This window comes from Pelecanus crispus, chromosome Z (assembly GCF_030463565.1).
Source record: "Pelecanus crispus isolate bPelCri1 chromosome Z, bPelCri1.pri, whole genome shotgun sequence".
In the NCBI taxonomy this organism is placed as follows: Eukaryota; Metazoa; Chordata; class Aves; order Pelecaniformes; family Pelecanidae; genus Pelecanus; species Pelecanus crispus.
In genome coordinates, this window is record NC_134676.1 from 36470732 (window position 1) to 36496422 (window position 25691).

Here is a 25691-nt window from a genome sequence, read left to right on the forward strand (position 1 = left end):
TTTCAGAAGGCTTAGTATCAGAGAAAAACACCTTCATCTATTTACAGCCATTTACAATTTCAGGGAACTTGCCTATGAGTATTGTTAGCTGAATATGCAATACGACTAGCAGGTTTTTTCCTGATACGTGATTATCAGAAGCCCTGTTTTTATTTGCATTCTGTCAAACTAAGTTTAAGAAGCTTTTCCGTAGTGTTCCTGCAATTTTCCACATTTCAATTATCTGCCAAATAAAATCAAGTATGAGTGTGATTACAAAAATACACTTTTCGTGGAAAATTCTGTCAAAATATTACAACCTGGATCTTTGTTTTAAAGCTCAGATAGGTAAGATGAGCTAGTGATGTAAAATATGAACAAAACATTAAGCATTGTATGCTGCAATTCAGACTACTTGTGGTATTTACAAAGCAGTATTTCTGTGCTAAAGATTTTTCACATTTTATTTTATAGACCTGAGAAAGTCTACAATTGCTCTTCAAAGCAATAGTAGGTTCATCAGTTTAAGGATGAATTCTTGATTACTTGTAACTACAAAGACAATAATAAATATTTGTAGAATGTGTTGTGATTGTGCAATTGCACACACCTGCATCCGTTACTAACAGTACTGGGGGAACTAAAAAAAAAAAAAAAAAAACTTGAAAACAAGAAGAATGTTTTCTGAAGTCACAACTGGAAAAACTACACAATATATTGCCACTTTTTGACCAAGAAAAAAAAAAAAAAGGCAACTTCAACAGAACTGAAGTACTACCTCGGTATTTCCCATTCTCTCTTGAAAGAGAACAAGACAGATATGTCAAACATACATGTAATTTACACAGGTCCATAGGAATGGGTGTGTATGTAAGTATATACGTATACATGCTGACTTACATATGGATATGTAGCCACATTATGTCTATAGACCACAGAATAATGTTTCACTGGAAGCCAGCCCATAGGGGAAACAGGGCTACTTGGAATCGGAGTTTGACATACTAACATAGAAACACGACAAGCTGCTTCCTACCTTGCTCCTGCACGTAGTATGCCAAAAACAAATCAAGCTCCTTGACTGATACTGTTATGTGATGTGGCTGGACGCAAAGTGCTGGATTTGTGCAATGTGGGGATTTCATGAGCCGCTCTCCATCCGTACTTTCCAAGGGGATGCCTTTGAACAGGATCACCATGACTAGATCCAGACGCCAGACTTTGTCAGCCTGTCGCAGGCAGTCGATTCTCCTAATCTTACCCTTCTGGTCAGGATTGGACAATACACAGCATGGGTGCTTCTTCCCAGTCACCGTGAGCACAAAATCCTCCCGGAACTCTTGGCGAATATCTTTGCGCAGCTTGGCCAGGAGCCTGGATGCCCACTTCTGTTTAATTTCAGGCTTTTCGCTAAGTAGCTCATCCTTGACTGCTCTTTCCTCGTCCTTTGACATTCGTTTCTCATGTTTTTTAAAGTACTTGCGTTTTCGAGCCTGAAGGTTGAACCAAGTATAGGCAATTGCACGGACATGTGGAAGAAGTGCCTCAATGAACGGGTGAAATTCATCCTGTGGAAAGAAGTGGAGGGAAAAAAAAGAAGAGAAGAAAACTCAAAGTCAGTAAGTTCTCATAATCCAAGCAGTATCAAGATCAAGAAAGATTTCTGAAAAATCTTAAAGTGAAATCCAAGACGAAGAGAATAAACACTTAAAATTTACACAAATTTCTGCATAACACCTCTTATGCAATTACTACTGCTGTCAGGCAGCAGACAAAAAGTACACAGAGAATGACATTTTCCCCATATTTCACTCTTTGAAAGAACCATGTGAAGATTTTATTTTGTATGCCTCCCCTCACTTCATCCCGCAATGCTGCAGAGACAACATCATTTAAAAGAGATGCTATCAAGATGTTTTGTTTCTAACAATTAAATATCTGAGTGAACGGCTAACATCAAGAAAAGTACCATTGCACAAAGAGGACACTATACGGTTTTAAAAAATCTGAGCAGAAACGTTCAGAAGGCTGAGGCGAATGCCACAGTTCATTTCTCTTCTCTGTGGCACAGAAACACAAAGCATATACATGCTCAGTGTAATGCCACACAGTTCCCGCTTTTGGAGCATGCTCTCAGCAAGAGACTGCTGGTGGCACAAAGAGCATGCGCCATTAAACTTGATCCATTTTCTTATCAAACGTCCAACATTCCAGCACTGAAACAGCACCATTCCAGTGGTGGTAACTAGAGAAACCAGTATACAGTAAGGGAAAGCGGGCAAAAGACACAGCGTGTCGTATACAAATCCTGAACAGAAGCTTCTGTACTTTCAGCTCTTCGGGCTTCCCTCCCACCACCCCCAAACTCTGTAAAATAAAAGTTTATGAAGTTGAGAACAAAAATTACATTTATGTTCTTCCGGCAGCTCCACTGTGGGTTTTGAAGCCCCACAGAGTCAGTTAATTTGTTAACTGATCACATGAGTGTGGCAATTATTCTAAACCCCTTAAAAATCAATCTGAGGTGTACAATGAAAAATGGCAACTTGGCACAAACTTTGCATTCTTTGTGTTTCTGCATGCTGTGGCAGAGTGACATTACGAGTGCACCGCTGGTCAAATGCTGCTTTTGTGAAATCCATGCAATTTATTTAGAGTTCCAAAATATCCCTTTCTGTCATCTGGCTTCACCTGCAAGGTCTTATCTTCTGCCTAGCAGCAATATGGATTGCATTAAGGAGGTAATGCTTAGTTGTCGTCCACAAGTACATCCTATAGCAATTAAATTAATTCATTTTGTCTCCTTAAAGTACCATCCTACACATTCATGTCAATATCTAAATAGGCCTTTCCCAAAAACTAATGCCTCTTTTCTGTGAGCAAATCCACTGTTTAAAACAGTGCAATCTGCTTATCAAACATTACTGTATTTTGGTTTGGAAGGGAGACCTTAGGGGAGGTATCTTTCTTCCTGTGTGCAGGCATATTTAGTTTTAAATACCATGCAGACTGCTCATCATACTGAGTGGCATGGTGCAATCAAACTAAAACTGAACCTTTTTATACAATTATATTCAAGAATACAATTAACAAACTAATATTTTAGCTACACTGCTAGACAAGAAATGAATTATGTTTAATCAATAAGCTGATTAACTCCATTAGATAAAAATGATGAAAGTATAACTAATGGTCTCAATTATACAGAGTTCAGACTGTCATTGTAGAAGCTTCAGGCCAATAATTTAGTATTTAAATCTTCAAATTTCAAACAAACTTCAAAATTTCCTGAATGGTAAAAAAACCATGAGATCTAGTTGCCTCTCTTCCCTAACCATCCTCAAATCAAACAGAAAAAGACAGAAACGTTGCAAGCAATTCACCTATGACCATGTTACCTTCACAGGGGGAAAAAAAAAAAAAAAAAAAAAAAAAAAAGAAGAGAAGAGAGACAATATAGGAAGATAATTCAGGACATAAATGATTGCATTACAGTATGATGCTTGACAAAGAGCCACAAAGGCAATAATTAAACTGATTAGTAGTTTCCAGCAGAGATTTGAACAATTCTGATACCATACTGGCACATAAAACTAGGCCATGGAAAGAGTTAAACCACAATCTGTTCTTTGTGTGGGAAGGCAATACTGCTCTGAGTAACCACAGCCCATGATAAGACTTCCCTATCTTCATATGCTTTCTGATGCCATGCTATTTTCCCCTTCAATTATAACTACTAAAGAAAGTTGGGTTTTTTTCTTCTACGGAAGTCATCTTAATCGAAGTATTCAAATAAAATAAAAAAAATTAACATAAGCACAAAGACTGTGTTTTAGGCTGAATAAAACAGATTTACTACAGATTTTGAAAAGTCTAACAGCTGGAGCTAAAGGTGGGGTGAAGGCAAGGGGCTGAAGAGCTTTGGAAGTAATGAATTTTTACCCCAATACAATGATTTCCCCAACATCTAAACAGACTTCAGCATTTATAACTTAAAATGCCAATAAAATTAAAGTGGAAATATTCTGCGCTACTAGAATACTGCACTTCTAGTTTTCATTTTTAAGAACACCACAAACTATTTCAGAATTGCTATGTCTTTAGGTAATGCACATAGTATTACCAATAATAACCTATAGGATTTTACATGTATGAAAATTTTATAGACAAAAATTCCACTTTTTACATTCTAGTCTGTAGTGGTTGAATGTTTCCTTTTCAAAGCGGGGGGGAGACGGGGGACGGACACACACGACACGACACACAACTTTTTAAAACTGTATTTAGGCTTTTCTTTCATAATATCATTAAGTCCGAAAGATACAAATATATGTGAAGGAGTGTGAAGGAGAAACACAGCAAAGAACATCCTGTTCTAAAGCAGTATTATCAGGTATCTTTGAGAGATTCATTATGCATCTGGAGTCCTTTCAAATGAAACATTACTTGACAAGAAGTGCCCATAAAAATGATCCTAAATGGAGATTTGCAATTAATCACACACGTTCTCCACTAAACCTCCTAAAAAGCCATCTACAGAATTTGATTTTTTTCCCCCTTAATATTCATACAGGCAATACTGAAATATTTTTTTTTATGTGGCACTTACCCGTGTGCCACAGTTGCTCTTGCAATAAAGTGATTTATGGAGGTAAGATTTTTCAAATGTCATATCAAATGGCTCAGGTGAACCATTGTGCACTGGCAATTTAAATTAAAATGGAAGTTACTATATAATATCTATGTAGCTTATAAATAAAGGAAAAAATACCAGTCATCTAATAATGATAGATAGGCCAGATTTTCTTTTTGGAAAAGGTAAAGGGGAAATGCAGAGCCCTTCTCCCATCTTCCAGTTTTATAAACTTTGTATCAATTCATGACAGTTTGAACTGAGGACCATAAAATAAATATACCAGGCAGAAGTCTAGAAATTTTATACAGAAAACTTTGTGTACTCAATTTCCCTGCACAGATTTTCTCCGTGCCTAATGAAATAATATATTCTAGGAGGAAAAGAAAATGACAACATATTCTGAGTTTCCTGGACCACCATAACACAAAAATAAACCACGGCAAAAATATCACAAGAGACCAAGCACTTAAAGGCATGCGGTAACTGCATCCTATCATGCCACAGCAAGAGAGATAAATGCAGTCATTCCAAAAGCAGGGGAAAGACGCGTATGGGAAGGAGAGGAAAGGACCCCCAAAAAATTCAACTGCATTTGGTAAGTCTTCATTCTTCCTTGGGGTTATTTTACACCCACCAGACTTCTGTTGAAACAATGATGGGTAACATTTGAATCGCCAAGGTTTGTCTTAAAGCTGTACTTTGGATTTTAAACTTGTTTCTAAAAGGTGCCTCAGCGCTGTCTCGGCACAAAATGAACTACTGCTTTTGCAAGGACCTCAGTCCATACAGGTGTGCTGTGTTCAGAACTTTTACCAAAATATTTTCTTCTGAGCATACACTACCACAGTCAATGTGCACCGCAAGAGCCCTAGAAACAGAGAACACAATAGAGAGAACAATTTTGGCAGTACTACTTTAAGTCAATTGCAACTCAAAATAAGATTAATCACTCTTTTGCTTTAAATAAATAAATAAATAGCACAGAGTATAAATTCTCATTGCCAGTGTAATCTTATTTTTTAATTTATGGAGAGGAAATATGATTTTTTAAATGTCTTTATCATTCCAGATAGGTAAAGAAAGATTCCAAATTAAAATCAATTTGCTGCAACTGTGTTCCATGTATGTCTTACTAAATGGGAAGTGTCTCTGGACAGCACATGATACAGTGTGATTATAAAATATTATGGAGAAGTTATCAATGCACAGAAGTCAGGAATTGCTTTCTTGTATTTATGGCTATAGAAGTACAATGTTGTGTTTCTGTACACACCTGAGTGCGGTATTTTAATACAGTTTTGTAAAGAACGAGGAAATCTATTACATCTCTGAGTCCAAAAAGCAAACATATGAGGGGGCAAAAATGTCATTAGAGCAGGAAACAAAATTAACTACCCACTGTAATAGAGGCAGTAGTGAAAATTTGCGTGTTTCCAGTGTAAAAACCACTTTCTTAAGTTGTAGTCCCAGGTTTATACTCTGGTGCAGAGGTCTTATTACCTGTCAATAATTTCACAGGATGGACAGCCCACACAGAATTAATTTTTACTAATTACAGATTCCGCTATAAGCAATTATTTCTACATGTGTACCTGTAAGCATGTGCATATCTGTTACACAAAACGCTTCCTACATGCACTCATTTCACTTTTGAAGAAGAAATATCTCAATAGTACTCTTTTCCAGCTTTGCTCCACTGCAGCTCACATTTACTTGCTGAAAATATCCATATCTAAGTCAATCACACTTAGATGCCAAACAAAATATAAACAATAAAAAATGTGTCAGCCAAAAAGCTACAGGACTGTATCCAATCACTGAATAAGCCTTATCATTGTTTCCATCTTCATTCACAATTTATGAATACTTCAGACCTTTTGAATTACAATGCTTTCTAATTGTGGAATAACTTAAATCGTATTTATTTATTCGCCGTGCAACTGTAAGCGCATCGCTGGCCGCTTAATAACAGTATTGCGGGAGACGTTACTTTCGCACATTTTCTGCTTCTTTAGCTATTTGTTGCACCAATGTGGAAGCAAGCACCTATCGCTCCATCAGTTTACATCACATCCTCCCAAGACAGACTTTCACGAAAGCTTCTGAAAACTATCCCCTGGCTTTACAGACCGGGTTTGCTCTCCGGAACACGCGCCGGTGCCCCGGCGCCCGCTCCCCGCTGCCGTGCGCCCGGCAAGGACGCTCCTGGGGCACCCGGGGAATTTCCCAAGCCTGCTCCCTAAACCCCTCCGGTCTGAAAAAAGCGCATTTTGCCGCGGCGGGGACCCCCGCTCGGGCTGCCCCCCGCCCTCCGCGCCCCGCAAGGCGGCCCCGGCCGCGGCTTCGCCCCGCTCCCTCCCGCCGTCCCGGTGACAGCCGCCGTCGAGGCCCGAAAAGCGGCTGCAAGTGCGGCTGGAAAACGCGCTGGATCTTTCCCCTTGCTCGGGAAGGATGCACGCTCGCCCGCGAGCATTGCAATTTCCCTGGGAGGGGGGAAATGCCATGCCCCTGCATAACCGGACAAGAAACTACTGCACAGCTTGGCCATCCCCGCTCACACCGCCCTCATTGTTGGCAGGCTACATATTATTAATTAAGCATAAGACGGGATTACTTCGCACCGGCGAGCGCTCATTTTTTGTCAAAACCAGCACTTTTCCTTTCAAACCCTTCCATTAGACTCCACGTAAACTGGCGAGCTGAAAAGGGAGCAAATCGTTTGATTCCAGTCAAACCCATATTTCTCAAACCTGCTTTTTAGCGTAATCATGCTCATTTCCATTTTGTTAACCTTTGACTTCTTATGCACCGACAACTAACAGTATTTGTCTACGGGTGACACTTTGAATGAATCTCCCCAAAACAATGGCCTGGTACAGGTTATTCTCTACTATTCCCTCCTGCGAGAGGAGTTTGGATCTGACAAGCAGTTACAACTGTGCTTTAACCCGTTACAACTACTAGCAATGACTCATTAACAACTCGCATACACATAAAAAATAATAATTTAAAAAAAGCACGTGAAAATAAATAAATTAAATAACAAATAAATTAAGTAAAACGCGTCTATACCTGAGTGAGACAGATTGGAGAATACATCATGACTTCGCTTTGAGAACACGCTGCCCGGAGAGCCCCTAAGAAAAGCCTCAAAAAGGAATAATTTCATCTATTCATTTTACAGTCATCTAAGACTCAAGGAAGATGAAATCAATCAGGACGGGGCTCTGCCCTGGATCACCACAACTTCACAACAAACCCCAGTCCTCCTTAAATAGCCAAAGATTCAAGTTCACTCCGTGCGCTAGATTTCCCGGGGTGAAATCCAATCTACACTTTTAACCCTCTTGTAGTCGGCGGCGCAGGAATCTTGCTTTTGCTGCTGCTGCTGCTGCTGGTTGTTTTGCAGATGAGGGGGGAAGGACTCGAGGCGGGGGGGTGGGGGGGGAGCTGGGAGGGGTGGGCGGGAGGATTTTTTTGTTTGGCTTTTTTTTTTTTTTAATCCCTTTTTCTTTCTTTTTTTTTTTTTTTTTTTTTTTTTTTTAAGAAGTTGTTGGTGGTGGGTTATTACGGCACTGTCACCACGCTCTCGAAAGTTCAAGGTTACAGCCCGGAGCGGAGCAGGAAAATGCCGGAGAGTGATGGCAGGCGAAACTTCGCAGGGCAGCGGCGGAGGCTGCGGGAGCGAGCCGGCGCGGGAGCGCGCGCCCCGGGCGGGCAGCGCGCGCCCCGGCGGCCCCCCCGGCGGCCCCTGCCCGCTCCCTCCGCCCGCCCTCGCTCCGCGGGTAATGGGGAGAGACGGCTTTCCAAACGCCCACGGTAATCAAAATGATCGCTTGAAAATTCAAACGATAAATCTCCCCCTCGCGCTCCCTCCCGATTTGCTCCCGCCGTGCCCGGCCTCCGCCTCCCCCCCACCTCCCCGAACTCTGCAAAACTTGGAAGTTGAAAAATTCACCGGTTACACCCTCTAGACCCCGTTCCAGCTGTCTCCCCAAATGAGACTTAAGTATTTTTTTTAATTATTTAATTACACAATCATCGCTTACACTCCTCCTCCTCCTGCAAACATTCCTGCTCCAGCAGATCTCCCCCCGCCCCCCCTTTATTAATCACCATTAACGCTGCAGAGGGAACTAGCACGTTTTGCAAACATCCCTTATTTTCCCCTCTATTCTGGTGGGAGAAAGTTGCGGGGGTGGGGGGGGAGGCGGGAAGACGGCGGCGCGGGGGGGGGGGAGCTGCCATCTGCAGGAGGTTTCTTTTCCTTCTCTTCCTTTCGGGGTACGATTTGGTCAGCGGCGGCGGGGCGCAGACGCCCCCCGCTCCCCACTCGGCGGCCCCCGCGCCGCCACGGGGGGGGTGGGGGGGCAGTCCCTCCGCCGCACCCGCCCCCCCCCCCCCCCCCCCCCCCCCAAAGGCTGAGGGCCCTGCCCGGCACCGCCGGTAACGCTGTCCCAGCGCTCGCAGGCTGCTGCCGGGCGGCGGCGGGGGGGTCCCGGCTCCCGGGCAGCAACAGGGCGCGGGGTCCGGTTTCATTCTCCCGGGGCAGCTTTTACCAGGGGAGCTGGGGAAGCGGCGGGGGGGGAGCAGTGAACGAACTTATTTCTGCTCCTGCGAGGAGGGCTGAGATGCAGTGGCACAGCTGGGGGGGTGCTGGGTGTGGGGGGGCCCCCCCACACACACACACACCCCCACACCCCCCCAGCGCTGCCGGCTGCGCAAAGGAGCGGCTGAGCGGCACCTTCGCCGCCTCCCCGTGCCGGTGCGCAGCCCCCGGCGGCGTCCTGGAGGGACCGCGGACTTCCTCCTTGCCCAAAGTGAGAGTTTATTCACGTCAGGCATTTCACAACGACACATCAAGGAAAGTAGGCAGGTTCAAGTCAACCATGAAATGGTCACTTTTTAACCCCGTCCTGTCCTCATTAGGGAAATGCTCAAACACAGCCCATTTTCAAAGAGGGCTCTTAATGAGGGGAGCTTGCCAAGTCTACCAGCTGCAATTCCCATAAATTTACAAACCAAAAGAAGCAGGGGGATGGGCGGAGGAAGGAGGGAGCCCGTTCGAGACAGGTAATGTCAAAGGAAACAGCAAGAGCCCAACGCGTTAACCCTTGCAGAATCCACATCGCATGCCCGCAGCTCGGCTTCTGGCTGCACTTGCCCAGTTCCCTCAGATTTGCTGGCTTCAAGCAACAGCGACGGTTTTTCCTTTCTGCAGACCACAACTGATAAGTGACAAGTTCAGAGTATACGCTTAGGCAAGAAGGGATGAGGCAAACTCGGGGTTAACCACAATGAGCAAAATTTATTTTTGTATCTGGTGTAGAATACCCCCCCAAATCCTATCATCTTTTCCTTAGCCCAGACACTGCAAAAAGCTGATAACACCAGCTTTAAATACCGGAGTTTCCCTTTGAATAAATATTCAATTTAACTGGAGTTAATTTACCATAAAAGACATTCCCCTTGGCACAAATGCATTGATGTCCTTGAACACACCTCTTTGAGCGCGTGAACTCTTACACAACAAGACATTATTGCGGACCTGATGTAAAACTGGAATAACCCCCCTCCATCCCCCTTCTCCCTTGCACCCCTCAGCAAGGATCAGGGCAAGCCCCCAACACCACATCAGCAAGGCTGCCCCTGCAAGCTGCACAGATGTGAGAAGTCTCCCCTTTCCCAGGCAGGGCTTGCAGAAGGCCCCACTCCCTCCCAGGTCCTGGCCAAGGGACCGCTTTGCACTAGAGACCTGTGCACTAAAAGCAAGAACCGTCTGGCAAGGTCCTGGGAGTGAGGAGAGGCAAGCAGGAAAAAACAGCAAATGGAGCAAGGTAAGGGCAGACACCAAGCTGGGCACTTTCTGCAGCCCCCACTACAGCAAGGGGGTGTGGAGTCAGGGTGTGATTGGGTTTGCAACCCCACAGGAGCCAGCTGAGGGTGGGTTTGCCTCCCTACCCAGAATGGACAAGGCAGGCTGAGCCCAGCCAGCCCTGTGGCATGTGCCAGTACCCCCCAGAATAGCGCTGCTGGGGATCACGACAAAGCCAGACCCTCCCCAGAGCCAGTCTGCTGGCCAGGATTGAGCAGGCTCCTCATGTAAAGGCATCCTGGGGGAAATGGAACTGCTGCTAGCATGGCTCAAGCAGCATCTTGTCTTCTGCATGACCTAGGAGGCTAGGCGGGCATGGTGCAGATTGCCATGGGTTTGCCTCCAGTTTGACCCACAGGCTCTCAGTGCATCAGTGAAAGCAGGCTGAACTGGGCACCCAAAAGGCATGTTTTGGCTCTGTTCCTCCTGGTTAATCCCAGTGGGAATGGAAGCCTCTGTACAGGACAGAGGCTTTGTCCTGGGACAACCCTCCCCACACACACACGTGTGTGCACATGCCTACACACACCACACAAACCCCACACACACACAGCCCCTCATCCCACACAACCCCCCCGGGCTCCTTTCACAGGAAAGCAAGCAAAAAATTCTTTCCGGAACAGAGAAAGAACTCCATTAAAATAATAAAAAAGAGCAACTCTCTACCACTTCCTTGCAGAGGTACGTAAATAGGTATGTGGGAACTGGGTTAGCCTGGAGAAACCTGGTATTAATGCAGCAATGACAGCAGGCACAGTGGCTGGGCCCTGGCATGCTGGGAGACCTTGTGGGAAAGTGGTTCAATTGCTTTCATGTCCTAGCTTGTATTGACTCCCCATCCCCCAAAAACCCTCCTCTCCCACCCCACACACTAAAAACCCTGCTAATGTTGCAAGTTCTCTAACCTTGAAGCTCCAGGCTGGGGGACAGTTGCTTTTTGTCCTCACTGCCAGAGTTATGCCAACCTCCACACTGTATCTGGAAGTTCAGCTATCATTTCAACGTGGGCAATTAAGAAAATAAAAGTCACCATCTAACCTTCCTGGTGAGAGACACGGGATAGCTGTTCTCGGCTCCATGGGGCTGGGATGCCCTGAGAGATCCTGCCCTCCAGCGGGATGCGATATGAGCGCTGATAACACGCGCCTGGACGCACACACAGGTGGGCACACGCACACGGGTGCTAGAAAACTTCATGCAACAAAAATGCACCTTCACGGGGAAGAAAAGACACCTTTCACACCAGTAAGTGGCAAATACTGAAGCTGTGTGTGAATCACCCTCCCCGGGAGCGTGCACGATCTGGAGGGGGTGCTGCCCCCCCCCACCCCCCACCCCCCATGCCTCCCACCCACCTCTGGCCAGGGTGGTCAGGATGGAGGGACATCCACTGCCCACACTGCAGGATCTGAGACCACTCATCTCAGGAAAGAACCAGAAAGGCTTTTTGACACCACGGGCAGATGAGCTCGCTCCCCAAACAGCCACCCTAGCTCCCCAGAGCAGCTTTCTGCCAGTGGTGCAGATCCTGGTATGCCAGACTTGCACTGAAAGCCTGGTTTTTCACTCTCTCCCTCACAGACGATGCTGACAAACTTTACCAGATGCTGCAAAGTGGCACTGCCCTTGCACTTCAGAGATAGTAACATTAAAAAGTGGAAAGGCCGGTTAGTCAACCTATATCCTTCCTAAAGAAGGATTTCAGCTGATGCCCTTTGGCCGGACAACTGCTCAACTGTTTCAAGTTTTGGAGTGCAAGACTATTATTATGCATCAAAAATCAAAGAGGAAGGTTCTGCCAATGCTGAAGTGTGCAGCCTAAGATTCTCTCAGGATACAAGCAGGCAGTTTGGCCAACTATCTAAACATACACATATGAACTTCTAAGAAATCAAATTTTCACCAAAATTCCTGTAGTGTCTTTGTGAAAATCAGAAAAAATTGATTCTGGCATGTGGCATTTAATCTAAAAGATTTGATATCTGAGAACTAGCTCCAAAACTTTTACTTAAGAGGTCTCTGTGATCCAAAATACAAGCTTTACAGTGTTTTTTCTATCTAGTTTAATAGCAATACTGTTAACTTCTTCTTCACCCTTTGTTAGGAAATGCCATTCACACACATGTCCACTAGATATACAATTACTTAGGTACATACATAAATACTGAGCAGCACAAATATAGTATAGTTTATGTCAACTACGTGTAACAAATAACTTAAACCATATTATATTACCATAGTGTTATCTAATGGTGATTCTATCTGTATGACTAGTCTTCATGCCTTGCAAGACTTCTTGTACCATCATATTAAAACTACAAAGTAAAGTTTCACATCTTTGGCATAATCAGAGCCTTGGTCAGTTTTCTTAGGTACAGGAGTATTGTGTGTGCATCTAGATATATATGTGTATATAAATGTATGTATACGCACAGAAAGTTGGGTAGAAATCATTTAGGGAACAAACTTAACTAGTCAAATAAGCAAACTGATAATACATTGGCTTATGGGGTCTCGATACATTTCACATGCAGCTAAATTGTAAGGTATTTATGACTTAAAAGGCAAACAGCCATCAGTAAAACTTCTAAGTCAGTGTAGTGTCACACCTATAAATATGTGTATCATAAGATTTACTAGCACTTTTGTTTGTTTGTTTGTGGGTGATCAGAAGAAACACACACTGTATATAAACAGTCTGTATGTAGAATCAGATAGAAAGTGTGTGTATATACAATCAAAAGTAAAGAAACATGCTATTGACTCTATACAGGGACACACATATGTATGAAGGGTGTGCACGCTTGACCCCTATCCACATATGGTTTGATGGGGACTATAATATTTGAGCTTTCCACAGCTCCCAGACCAGCAAATGAAAACATCAAACCTCAAGTGTAAAGCTGTAAACCACAACGTTTTGGGTTACACAACTGTGCAGTTTTTGTCCTCACCGCGGGTCACATTCTCAGCCTTACAAAGGCATGAAACCCTCTTACCCCAATACAGTAAACTCTTTAAAAATTCACATTTGCTGATCTTAAATGCCCTGGACATAAACAGCAGCAACAATAAATTTTCGGCACCATCTTTTCTGACAGTTTATATCACTTGCTGGATTTTGAGAACATTGCGGGGGGGGAGAGGGGCAGTATCTAGAAGCTGGATTTAAGTATCTGCCCAAATTAGAATTATAAGAGTGCTTTTTTTCTTGTGATTCAAAGTTAAAATCGTAAGTGTTGCAGCTCAAAACTGCTTCAGAGAACGTTACGAGTTGAATCTTGTGTGTTTTGGCGCCTTTTCCCTGCCAGCTACTGTACTTAAAAAAAAAAAAAAAAAAAGTTGGAGATCTTGTCTGTCCCGTCTCAAGTTCAATGGCAGCGCTTTCCAGCAGCGGGAGGAGAAGATGGCCATGTTCGCAGCCCTAATAATAATTCAGATCACGCCACATCGGCATCTTGTGTCAAAGTCGAAACTGGCTTCCCCGCCCCCTTCAACCTGAGAGCTGCCAAGTCCTCACACACTCCGCATTCAACCACAACTTAATGGATGGGATATTGTGCATTAAAATGTGGCCCAGACACACAGGCGAAGAGAGGACAAGAGGGAAAGCAGACAGACAGACACACACACACACATACACACAGACACGCAAGAGAAAGGAATGAATTAAAATACACACACAGGTCCCACAACAAAACAGCGGTGAAAAAAGGCAAAAAAAAAGGAACAAAAAGAAACCCTCCAAAGTAACTTTCAAAAAACAAGGCAGAAATGCCACCCGAACACTGCATCCTGCAATACAGCGTGAAAGAGACCAGCACAAGCCTCCAGACAATTTATTGCGCAGACCATACACAACAGCAATGCCATTTCCTCAACATTATACATTAACACTGCAGTCCATTAACTATGAAAACCACGAAGACAGCCAGAGAGAAAATATTATATTAAAACGTGAGTAAAGAAACAATCTCTACAGCAACAAGAAAGAGGGAGAAAGAACTGTCTGCAAGGTACAAATAAAGTAGCATTTGCATTAATCCTTTCCAGCATTTAACTGATAGTTGCCTGCCAGAGAAGAAGGGGGAGGGGGGAAAAGTTGAAGCAGGAAATGTGCCAAGTTCAGCACTTTTGGACGCAAACTCCCATCAACTGATTCCTGGCATAAAAGTGTGACCCATATACAAAAGCTGCCAAAAAAGCAAAATATAAACAATCCACCACTTATATCTCATCCTGTAAAGCAGAAGTGATATCAGCATTTAAGAAGAGGGTATAACATCCACTTTGAAACCACAGACACAATCTCAGCCTGGAGGAATTACAAAACAAGAGTCAAGCAAGATAAAAAAAATACATATAAAAATCTTTTTAAGCAGCACGTACCATTGCGGTGTATTGCATTAAATAAATGAGATCTTGAAATCTGTAACACACACCACTGGGCCGTTGGCTTCACACTTTCCAGGAAACAAATCTATTCTTTTCTCAAGGACTCGGTGTGTTGGGGTCTTTTTGTTGTTTTATTTTTTTATTTCCAGAAGCAGCCTCCTGCCTTTTGTTTTGGTGTGGGGTGTTTGTTCTTTGTTTCGTTTCGTTTGGTGGTGGTGGTTTTTTTTTTGGTTTGTGGGGGGTTTTTTTTGTTTGTTTTTTTTGGGGGGGCGAGGGGGTGCGGAAGTAGTAGTATTTGCTCAGGCTGCCTGTTGGCTTTGCTTTGGTTTTATTTTGGTTTTGTTACTGGCTTTTTGCTTCACGCCGAACGGGATGAAAATTCTTGGCCAGAGCGAGGGAGAAGGCGGTAAAGTCACAGCCTGCGGGCAGCGGGCAGCCCCCTCCGCCTCCTCCTCCCCTGTTCCCAGTCTTCCTTCCTCTTTCGAGCTGCCGGGATGGAGAACACGTTTCGGTAGCGCCTGACGTGAATGCGGTCCAAGAATTTTTTTTTTTTTTTTTCCTTTCCCCAACACTTTAACTTTTATCTCTTAATATACACATATATACAAAATACATATATACAGAGAGATGCGTTGTCACGGCTGGGCTACCTCTGCCCGTCGCTGCAATGCCTTCCTCCCCCCGCCCCGGGCACGCCGCGGAGCTGGCGGGCGGTGCAGGCGACCGGCGGCGGCCCGCGCCTCCTTGCAGCCTCGGCGACGGGCTCTGCTGCCGCCCCCCGGCCCCCGGCCGCCGCCGCCGCCGCCCCCCGGCCGTCGCTGCCGCGCCCTGGCCCCCGCCGCCCCCCGGCCCCCGGCCCCCGCCGGCCCCTGCCGCCGGCCCCCGCCGCCGCCCCCCGGCCCCGGCCCCCGGCCGGCGAGCGGGCCGCGCGGCTCTCCGCTTCCGCCTGGCGGCTGCCGCAGGCCGCGTGTCCGCCGCCGTCATTTGCATCTTAGGGGCGGGACAGCCAATGGGAAGCGCGGGGCGGGGCGGGGCGGGGCGGGGCGGGCGGCCGGCGGCGGGGCCCGGCGGGGCCGCGGGCAGGGCCGGGGAGGGGGGCGCGAGGCCGGCGGGGTTACCGGCAGCTGCGTCGCCAGCCTCGCCCCGAGAGCAGGAGGCTGCCGCGGGCGCGGGTGGGCAGTCTCCTGCTGCGTGCGTCGGTCCCGGGTCCCGCCGCCCCTCGGGAGGCCGAAAGGTGCAACGAGAGCGCTGCCAGCAAGCGGGGCGAGCGCCGGGGAGGCGGCGAAGCGGATGGCGGACGCGCGCTGGGAGGGTGGAAGAGTTAAATTGCTTGCAACGGCGTTTTAAAATTTAAATAAATTCCTAAATCTGTTCGTTTAGCCCTCGCAGGCCAGGCTTGACGAGTACGTTTCTTCACATACATTTTTATAAAAGGCTTTTGCAGGCAGGTTATGTAATTTCGTGGCTTCAGATGCCTTTTATAAACTATCACATCATACTACTCCCTCCTTGCAGGATTAACTTCACTCCGGAGGAATTGCTCTCCAGTCAAACCCGAAGGCAGTAAGGCAGAGGAATGTTTTTCACATCTAAAACTTCCTACAGAATTAAGGCACTTAACGATGAAATAAATAAAACTGCATGTGGCGAAAGTTTGTGAATAGTTTTAATCAGTCAGATAACAAATACGTTCCTTCCTGTTAAAAATTGTTCGCCGAGTGCAAACTCGAAAGAATCCTCATAATTGCTTGGAGACCATTGCTGGGAACATGGGGGCCTCTCAGGAAGTCAATTTTCTTTTGTTTGATTCAAGAAAAACATTCTAAGCTGCTAAAAATACATTCTACTCGTAAAATGAGGCTCAAATTGCCATGAAATAGGAAAAAAATAAGAAACATAAGCTTTCAGACTTAAGAACAAGCACTGTGGGGTTTTTTTGTCTTTATTTTTCTGATTATTTACTGAAGAAGTCAAACCTAGAAAAATTAAATTACGAATATGTTCAGTGAATAGGGGAAACGATTGTTCATGCTATGTGTGGCACACGTTTTGTAAACTTTATGACAGCCAGTCAGCTGAGTGGAGGGCAGACACTTCTCCATGCCAGAGGGAATCTGTGGGTATTGATTTTTTAAATTTTTAAAATGTTTTTTCTTTGTTATAGAATTTAAGCTTTGAGTCAGAGAGTCACAGACACTTAATGATTTGTGCTGGTCATCAACGGAGTTCATTACAAGAAATTTGGCAATATTTCATGGTAGATGTCCAGGCTTTTTGTTGCTCCTTAGGTTTAATTTTGGTGCTGCTTTTGTGATTGCTGACAAAGATTCAAGTTCTAGTAGACAGGCCCATTACTCTCTGCATCTTTCTCTTCTTTGTTAGTTTGTTTTTGTCGAGCCTGTACAGTTACTAAGCCTAACTCTGCAAGTGATTTAGCAAACAATCAGGAACTTTTTATATTACATCAAATGAAAGAAATAATGGCATCAGGGAAAGCAATGAATATTGTTGTCTTCTAGAAAGAAAAATTGTGTTACTCAAGCTGCCATAGTTACTCAGTTTAGTTTAAGGCTGGATGGTTTGTCATAGACAACTTTCTTGAACATATTTTTAAGTTGAAAAATTGTGTTATGTATCATTTCCATGGCCTTTGATTTCTCAATTGTATAGCACTAGCATGTCTTGATTATGGCTTTCTTTTCCATAATCAAAGGCTCATATGTTTTGTAACAGGCTGACCTCAAGTTCTGTTGATTCTGGATTTTTTTGGTCTTCAGAGGTTATATATCTGTATACTTGATACTTTTTAATGTTCATAATGGATGAAACATGAAAAGACTGTAAATAGTTTTCCTCCATGGATAATTGTTACATACTCAATTACCTATCTGGATAGGAGCAGATAACAGTCTGAAGGGAGATAGACTCACTTGCAGAATTTCCAATAAACAACTAACAATCAAAGAATTATTTGACATCTTTATAATAGAATTTCTAAGAAAGATCAAATTTTTCAAGACTTCTTTTCAAAGCTGCTTATGTAATTTGCTTTATTAAAATCTCTGTATTTTCAAGCTTTCCTCACTAAGCAACAGGACAGGAAAATAAAATGACTGAAAGAGGATCTGGCATATTGATGGTTCAACAGTAAAGTCTATGAGTAGTGCAGTCACAGAATAAACCAAGTAAACAAGGATCACATTAAGCGACAATATGGTAGACAGTCTCAGTACAGTTCAGCTGTGTGCATCAGGGGTACATCTGTCCTCATGCGGAACAGGACAACTGAGAAAAACAGGTAGCTTTGGCTAAATACATAATTTTGCGCATGTGAAAAACTGCTCTTGCCCCACCAGCTTTCAAGTAGGAGCTTCACATTTTTCAGGGAAAGGCTACTGTGGCTAAAAAGGTGCGGCTTGCTATTCCTGCAACAACCCTTTCAGGTTCAAATCAGCAACGCGCCATGGAAAATCCATGACTTGCACATGTGCTCAACACTTGCTCATTTTTTCTGAAAGTTCATACTTTTGCCGTGCTGCTCTTTATAGGCTCCCAGCCTTGCCGGGCCTCCTGCATAGTTTCCTAGCAACTAGGCAGAATTATAACTCTGAGCTTGGCACCAGCAAAATGGTTTCTTCTGCTGCTAACCCCCAGGCAAGTACTCTGCGGTCTAGGGTAAAACGCAATGGGCAAAGAGATGGGGAGTGCTGGTCAGCAGGCTTACAGAGACTGGCGTTAGTAATTCCCTGTACTACCAAGCAAAGCCTGAAGTTCTCACTGCGGCAGGGACAAGTGCTGTTCGTTCCCAGCCCTACTCTGGTATATTAGTTAAGGGAGAATTCAAGGAGATTTTGTAAAATTATTTCTAAAATCCTGACGCCTCAGCAAGCAGTAGTGAAGTTGTTACCGATCACAGCCGACCAGATTTTTCCCTTTGGATAATAAAGCAACACAGGAGAGGAAATACAGCATATACAATTCTAGTCAACAGCAAGTCTCCCTTTCCTTGTCCAGGAAAGCAGCTGCAGAGTCCTGATGCACAGCATCTATTTCTGCCTAGTTAATAGTCTCATACTATGTACTTTTATTTGTTTAATCCTGTTCTTCTATTAAAATATGTTGTAAGCACTATCACAACATCACCACACAGCCACATCATCACCAGAACAAATTAAAAGATTAGGAGATTACAGAGTGAAGCACTAAAAAGGTACAAAATTTCCTATATGTTCCATACAACAGCCTGCCTGCCTTCAGTTCTTCAACTGTCCTTAATAATACAGCAAAGTGTAACTTCTTCCCCCAGACCCTTGCCTCTCTCGATACACAGGATTGCTGGGGAACTGTAGTTTTTAATAGAAAAAAAAAAAATAGCTGAGGCTTAATGGTAGCATTTAAATGGCATACAGAGCCTTTTGAGTTCACACCTCATTAAGGTGAACAGGAAGAGAAGGGGTGCACATCTTTGTTGTTACTTTTGCCTTGCAGCATTTTCAGCCAAGCTACGTGAACAGACCAGCAGCACATTAACTGACTTTGTAGCAGCTGTATTTTTGTAGCAGGGTTTGGTGGGTGTTTTTTTTTTTTAAAGTTTAGAAATTGCAGAACATTGTGAAATGGAGCCAGGGCAGGCCCTTAGAGGACAATTATTTTCGTTTCCTATTTTTCACAAACCAGTCTCCCAGATCCAAGTCTCCTTCCTGCTCCAGTTAGCGGGTCTCTTTCTACTGAACTTTGCATACCCCACTGTTTCCAAGATGGGTCTTATAGCATCCAAATTGACTTGGCAGAATATTTCTTGCCCTGGACGTAAGCATGCTACCTGAGCTGACCAAACCCATATGTGAATGTGTACCTGAAGAGCTGCACATGGCCCATACTCCTGTAACAGACTCTATGTTGCAGTTACATAGGTGATCAGGTTTGGTCCTAGGATGGATTTGACGCTAGGATTTCCGAGCATGTCTTCCAAGGCTTTTAGCACTCACCAGCTTGAGAGCATGTTTCAAAATGGCCGGAGGAAGAACTTCTCTGTCCCTCCCAAGTTCCTGTGAAAAAGTGCTGCTTTCAGCCTGCTAACCCAGCTTCTCACTTTCATTTTAGTCCTTTCCTCTTACATCAGCCTGGGCCTGGATCAGCCGCTCATGAATGTGGCTTTAGTGTTCTCGTAGCAGGTTGCAAGAGCGATTAGAGAAGGCATCAAAGGTTATTTTCATGTGAACATCTCACTTTTACACTGGGTTCTCCAGGAAAAAGAAAGTGCAGGAGAGCTAATTTCTGCTGATGGGTTGCTGATGTGACAGTCTGGCAGACACCTACTGCACACTGCAGTCACTATGGGCTCTCTGTAGGAACACCAGCATGGCAGCTTGTGCAAAAGAAAGCTATCCTCTTAGCATGTAGTCTTGGGACATCAGCATTTCTGCATGAGAAAGAAATACACGAGGCTTGACCACAAACTTTTCCTGCCCCCTATCTCCAGGATCCGCCATGAGGGCAGACATTTTGGTCCAGAGTGAGTGATTTTGCCACCTGGTGGCTTTTTCATCCAAACTTCTACAGGTATGTGTTATTATGGTCTCAGCAAGACAGCTGAAGATGTTACAGTAGCAAAGATTTTTCACAAGATTGGTAATCTTGCTCATGTTGCTAATGTGTCTAAAATTATAGCTAAGGTTTGAGAGAATGGGCTTCACAAACTGCTTTGCAGACAGTGTTAGCACTGTGTATGCTGCACTTTACCGATCACAGAGAAAACCTAGCTATCTCAGCCTGAAAGACAACACAGGCTTCTGTCGCCCGCAGAGTAGAAAGATGACCAGCATGATGCTGTCCCAGAGATGACATTTACCAGTTTGAACAGCAGGGATCTTACTTCCTCCCAAGAGTATGGATGTTGGAAAGACATGTGTGTCATTTTAAGAAATTACTCTTGCCCTCTTCTTGCTGGTATTGCTGCAACCAGCAGAAGACTGTCAGCTGGAGAGAGTCGTAAAGTGTGAACGCAGGAGGCTAAAGAAAAGACAGTCCTCCTTACCAAATCACATCTGGATAGAAGTGACGCCAGTGTCATTTCTGCTCCTGCCTTCTGCAGTATCCTGCACAATGTCGCCAATGAAAAGGTGCTCCAAGGCTCTCCACCAGTTTTCAAGGCAGAGTAGACCTGACAGGGGGCTAGAAAGTATGCTCGTTGTCAGTGGGGCAGGGCCCAGTAAGCAGGGAAAGAACTTAAGGAAAGCAGTCTCTTCACTCTCCCTTGCATTGCATGCAATGTGCAAGAGAAAATGTCATGTTATGGAAATAAAATGGGACATGGCGCATTCCTCCAGCACCCATGGACATGTTTTCCATTGCTTTTTTGACAATTGGGAAACTGAATATGTTAGAGTGTTCCTAACTTCTTCTTCTCCCCTGAACATTCACATGCCTGGGAATACCTGTAAGATTTTCTAATCAATTTATTAAAAAACCTAAAAAATATAAAAAAAAAACCAAACCAACATTATGAATAATGTGCTATTTAAGCATTTTTAGAACCATTACAGGCACTCCCACTGTTTATAAGAACAATTTTTAAAGATGCAGATTTGCTATGCCAGTAAGTGCTGGTGCTACAGTCACACTGGTGGTTGAGAAGGGTTTCTGAAGGTTTCTGAAGGTTTCTGAAGGTAGTATTTCCCTTTGACCACACACCAATGCGCTGTGTGGGAACAGAGTGGATGGGGAGCAGTACCTACTTCCAGTCCTGGAATAACTGAAAATCTTGTACTCTCTGGAGACTGCACTGGCTGTGCAAGAAGACAGCATGCAGGAGAGGGCACCAGGAAAATATTAGAGGTGGTTATGCTTCAGGAGAGGGAACCCTTGCCTTGGAAACCGTGGTAGTGGTCAGTCACTTAGCTCCTTTCTCTCTTCTGCCATGCCGCATGCTCTTCCAGTCCTGGTCAGAGAGATGTACCTCAGCTTCTCTAAAGAGAGGTCACTTTAGTTTCCTCTTTTCCACAGCCTGCTTTTTTTTTGTAGTCATTGCTCTTCCTCACTTCACTGGCTTAAATGTTCATCCAAACTCTGTCCAGAGTTGATGTGTACTTCATGATCTATGAGCCCTTTTATTGTACCCTGTTGATTCTGCTTTGCTTATTGACCAGTCTAAGAGGAGGAAAGTTCCTCCAGGAAAAATGAAGAGCATATAATTTGTCCTCTATTTAAAGAAACAAAAGAATTGCTCCTTTATATTCTATGACATGGCAAGACCACAAACCTCTTCCTTTATCCCTGCATTTTGGCCCATACCTCATCTGCTAGCAACCAGGTTTCCAGCTCATTGGTGTGTTATGGGAGGAGTTTCATATTAGGTTCTTAACTGACTGGAAAGAGAAGTCAGGGAAAATGGACTGAGTGGTCATGCCAGGATGTTAGTAAGGAGAGATTACTGGTAAGAAGACAAGTAACTTTCTCAGGTGTAAAAAACTTCCACCTGTCACTGCATGAGCCGCTGAGTGAAGAGCGTACCATGGTAGAGAGGGCTGGTGAGCTACAGGAAGTTTGTTCTGGCTAAGAAGCCTGCTGAGTGTGGATATTTTAAACTTCAAATGCTAAAGGCAAATAGTAGCATCCTGAGTAGGGGAGGGGGAGAATTTAAGCAGCCATTGGCAGGAGACTAAGGTAAAGTTTTGCAGAGAGTCTCAAATTTATTCTGTTCTTCTCTCCCAGGATGTGAGCTTGTGAATGGACAACCTCAAAGAAGCCAAATTCCACAGCCTTGGGTGGAGATTTTTACTATATGCAAATATTGGTGATCTACAGTCTGGACTTGGAGACAATGTTTTAGGAGTATCACTCTGCACTGCTGTACTGGTGTGAATGTTACAAGGAGACATTCTCTGTCTGGAGAAACAAGAAGCCATAGTGGCTAAACCAAAAGTCACGGTTGCCTTTAAAAAAATAAAATCTTTAGGTCAAAAGCAGATATTTGAGGCAGTCAACCCTTCAAGCTCACCATAGTCACAGCTGTACAGGTGCACAGCAAGGTGTGTTGTTGCCATATTTTGCTACAATTGCAGTTCTTCACTAGATTTATAATGGCACACCCTGAAATCACAGGAGGCTTTCTCATCTCCATTTCTGAAGGTGCCTTAGTGTCAATGTTGATCTTCTGTGCACCTACCAAAATTAAACTGTAAACCATGATCACATCAGGGTGTAACCAAACCCTTTGATGAGCCTTGTGTTGTCAAGAGCTGGTTAACCTCAGCAGCATGTCCAAGGTGAGACAAGCATGTAAAAATAGAATGAGCTGCATGACAGGACAGTTACATGTGTATAAGCCACAAGTGACCACAGGTAATTTGTGTTGTGCAGAAGTAAGCCATGAGAAGGAAGATGAGTGGAACATTACAGGCCCAGGGAACTGCAGTACGTCACTGAGGAGCTACCAAAACCTGGCATGAGGGTTTTGGACTTTGGCACTAGCCACTCCATATAGTGAGCCTCTCAGAATGCATTTTGAAAGGGAGCCCATATCCTGCCTGTACCAGCAGCTGGACAAGCAATCCTGGCTCTCAAGGACATGTAAGTTCAGAGCGAAAAATTTTATTTGGAAGTATTTAAGCTAAAATGTAAGCCCTGCTTCGTACTTTAAACATACAGTGAATTTACTGAAAGGCTGGGTTTTGTGTTCAGAGGAAGACTTCCTGGCATGTTAATAGTTTTTACTAGACACAGGAAATTTGAGTTCCAAAGGCGACATTTTCAGAACGCTTTGAACATATGGAAAACAAGGTTATAATGGAACTTCTCTGTAGCTTAATCATACCCTGTAGTTCTTTGAATACTCTGAATATAGAGACACATGCACTCAAGTTAATAAGGTAAGACTATTAATCTTTCTGTTAACCAGCTGAACTGATTAATGAAGTAATATATTTTGCAGTACAATATGCATTAACACAAGCAAGTGATGGAGCAGGACAGCACTCAGCTCTTGAGTAGAGGAAGTAGAGAAAGTCAGAGGAGGATGTGACTGCCAGCAGCAGGAGGTCAGTCGAGGCCAAGAGCAGTTCTGTCTGGCTAGGATGAGCAAAGGCAAGCTTTGTCACAAGAGTGGTACTGAGTGCTAAGGCAAAACCAAAGCAAAGCAAGTTCCACCTCTTTCTTTATCCTCCCAGCCCCTGCCCCCATCATCGCCAACATTAGCCTTCCCTGTCTTCCTTCTGCTTCTTACTGAGCCAAAGAAAGGAAAATATGTTGGAAGTAGGAGGAGCTGAAGCAGCAGGAAGGTACGTAAAGGGCATGGGGAAAGCTCTATCAGACTTTACAGTGTGTGAAGGAAAGTAATACATAAGCCTTTCCAAAGAAGGTGGCAAAATTAACTTACAGCCTCTAAGTAGAAATAGTACCTATTTTTCAGTGAATGTGTTTTACATAAATGCATAATATTCATGCTCTCTGTATAGAGGTGGAAATGTAGGTTGGTAGATTAGAGGAAAAAACATAGTTAAGCAGTGCTTTCCCATTACAAAGTTGTGTGATGTTTTCTTCTGCATCAGTGAAAGGGGTTTCTTTTTTCCCTAATGGATTTACTTTCCCTCCCTAAACCACATCCTCTCGTGTTTTCTGTGAAGTTTTGACAGATAAAGTTTTCTGGGAAAGCATGGGCTTCTTTGTTTCTGGTATGCATTGTGTCTACAACTCTCATGGCCTCAATTCAGGAATAGGATTTGTTTAAATGTCTTTTTTCATTACTACTCCATTTTTAAGGCTGAGCTGTGGTAGTGGAACAGATGACATCAAAATTCAGGCTCCACCTGCATGAGCAAAGCTGCAGTGCGTCCTAACACCTTTCCCTGAAGGCAGGGCGAAGACTAAAGCAAGGTCACACCAGCAGGACCCAGCGTCATCTCTAAGCCAGCGGTGTCCATGCAGAGAGGTCTATCCTACCTAAATTGCAGTCCAGATGAGGGTGGTTCTAAGCCCATCCCCAGCAGACACCCCAGGGCCTGGGGCAGGTTGCTGCCCCCAAGGCATGGGCCAGAGGGGTGGCCACCCTCTTTTAGCCGGGGGGGGCGGGGGCAGGGCCAGCAACTGTGATGGGGAAGGCCCCATGGCAGCCGGTGCAGGGCCACGCTGCCATGCCGCCTTGTCTCACCCCACACCTGCCACCCACAGCAGGCAGGCAGAGATGCCACGGCCGGAGGGCAGGCAACCACAGAACTGCATGGTGGGGCAGACGCGTGGCACCCGTGGGTTCCTCTGCTTCCCCTGCCAGGAACGCCTGCTCGGCATCTTCTTTTCTTTCTTTCTTTTTTTTCTGTTTGTTTTAATTTTATTGTATTTCCTACGCTGTGGGAGGGAGCCGCGGCCAAAAATAATGTTGCCAAGCCGAGGGGATTGGCACACGCTGCCTGGAGTCTGCAGCAGCAGTGGAGGCTTTAAATAGACGGAGCCCTGGCTGCAGGCTGCTCCTGGAGGGCTGGCAGCCGCGCTCCAGCGAGGGGGGACGCTGGCTGAGGGTGCGGGATGAGCTGCACCTCGCTACCCCCATGCCCATGGGGTGTCTCACCCCCACCCGTGTGCAGCTCTCCAGCCGCTCCCAGCTCCCTGCTTGCCCCCTGGGCAGGCTGACAGGCTGCAACGGCTGGAGATGCGATCCATCCCCTGAAAATAACTCTGCAGTTACTAGAAATCTGTCATCAGTAAAGCTGTGGTGGCCTGGTGGCAGGACGTGTGTGCGTGGTGGGGGAAGCCTCCGCTCCAAGTGTTACACGTGTGGAATGCCAAGTGCGGTGAGAGCTAGCCTAGGGAGGC

General features: G+C 44.8%; 1 protein-coding gene across 7 annotated transcripts in view; it reads right to left on the reverse strand.

The window, feature by feature from the left end:
* NFIB (nuclear factor I B) overlaps window positions 1-25691 on the reverse strand; it is a 270788-nt gene that overhangs the window by 165281 nt on the left and 79816 nt on the right. For 3 of the 7 annotated variants that reach the window (XM_075727249.1, XM_075727247.1, XM_075727246.1), the window contains exons 1-2: window positions 7688-7717; window positions 1016-1547 (exon numbers count right to left, since the gene is read on the reverse strand). In XM_075727249.1, coding sequence (XP_075583364.1) covers window positions 1016-1547; window positions 7688-7717 — 562 coding nt within the window. Of the gene's footprint in view, window positions 1-1015; window positions 1548-7687; window positions 7718-25691 lie in introns of those variants that run through there. The other 4 variants (XM_075727248.1, XM_075727245.1, XM_075727243.1 and 1 more) reach the window with 2 other exon arrangements.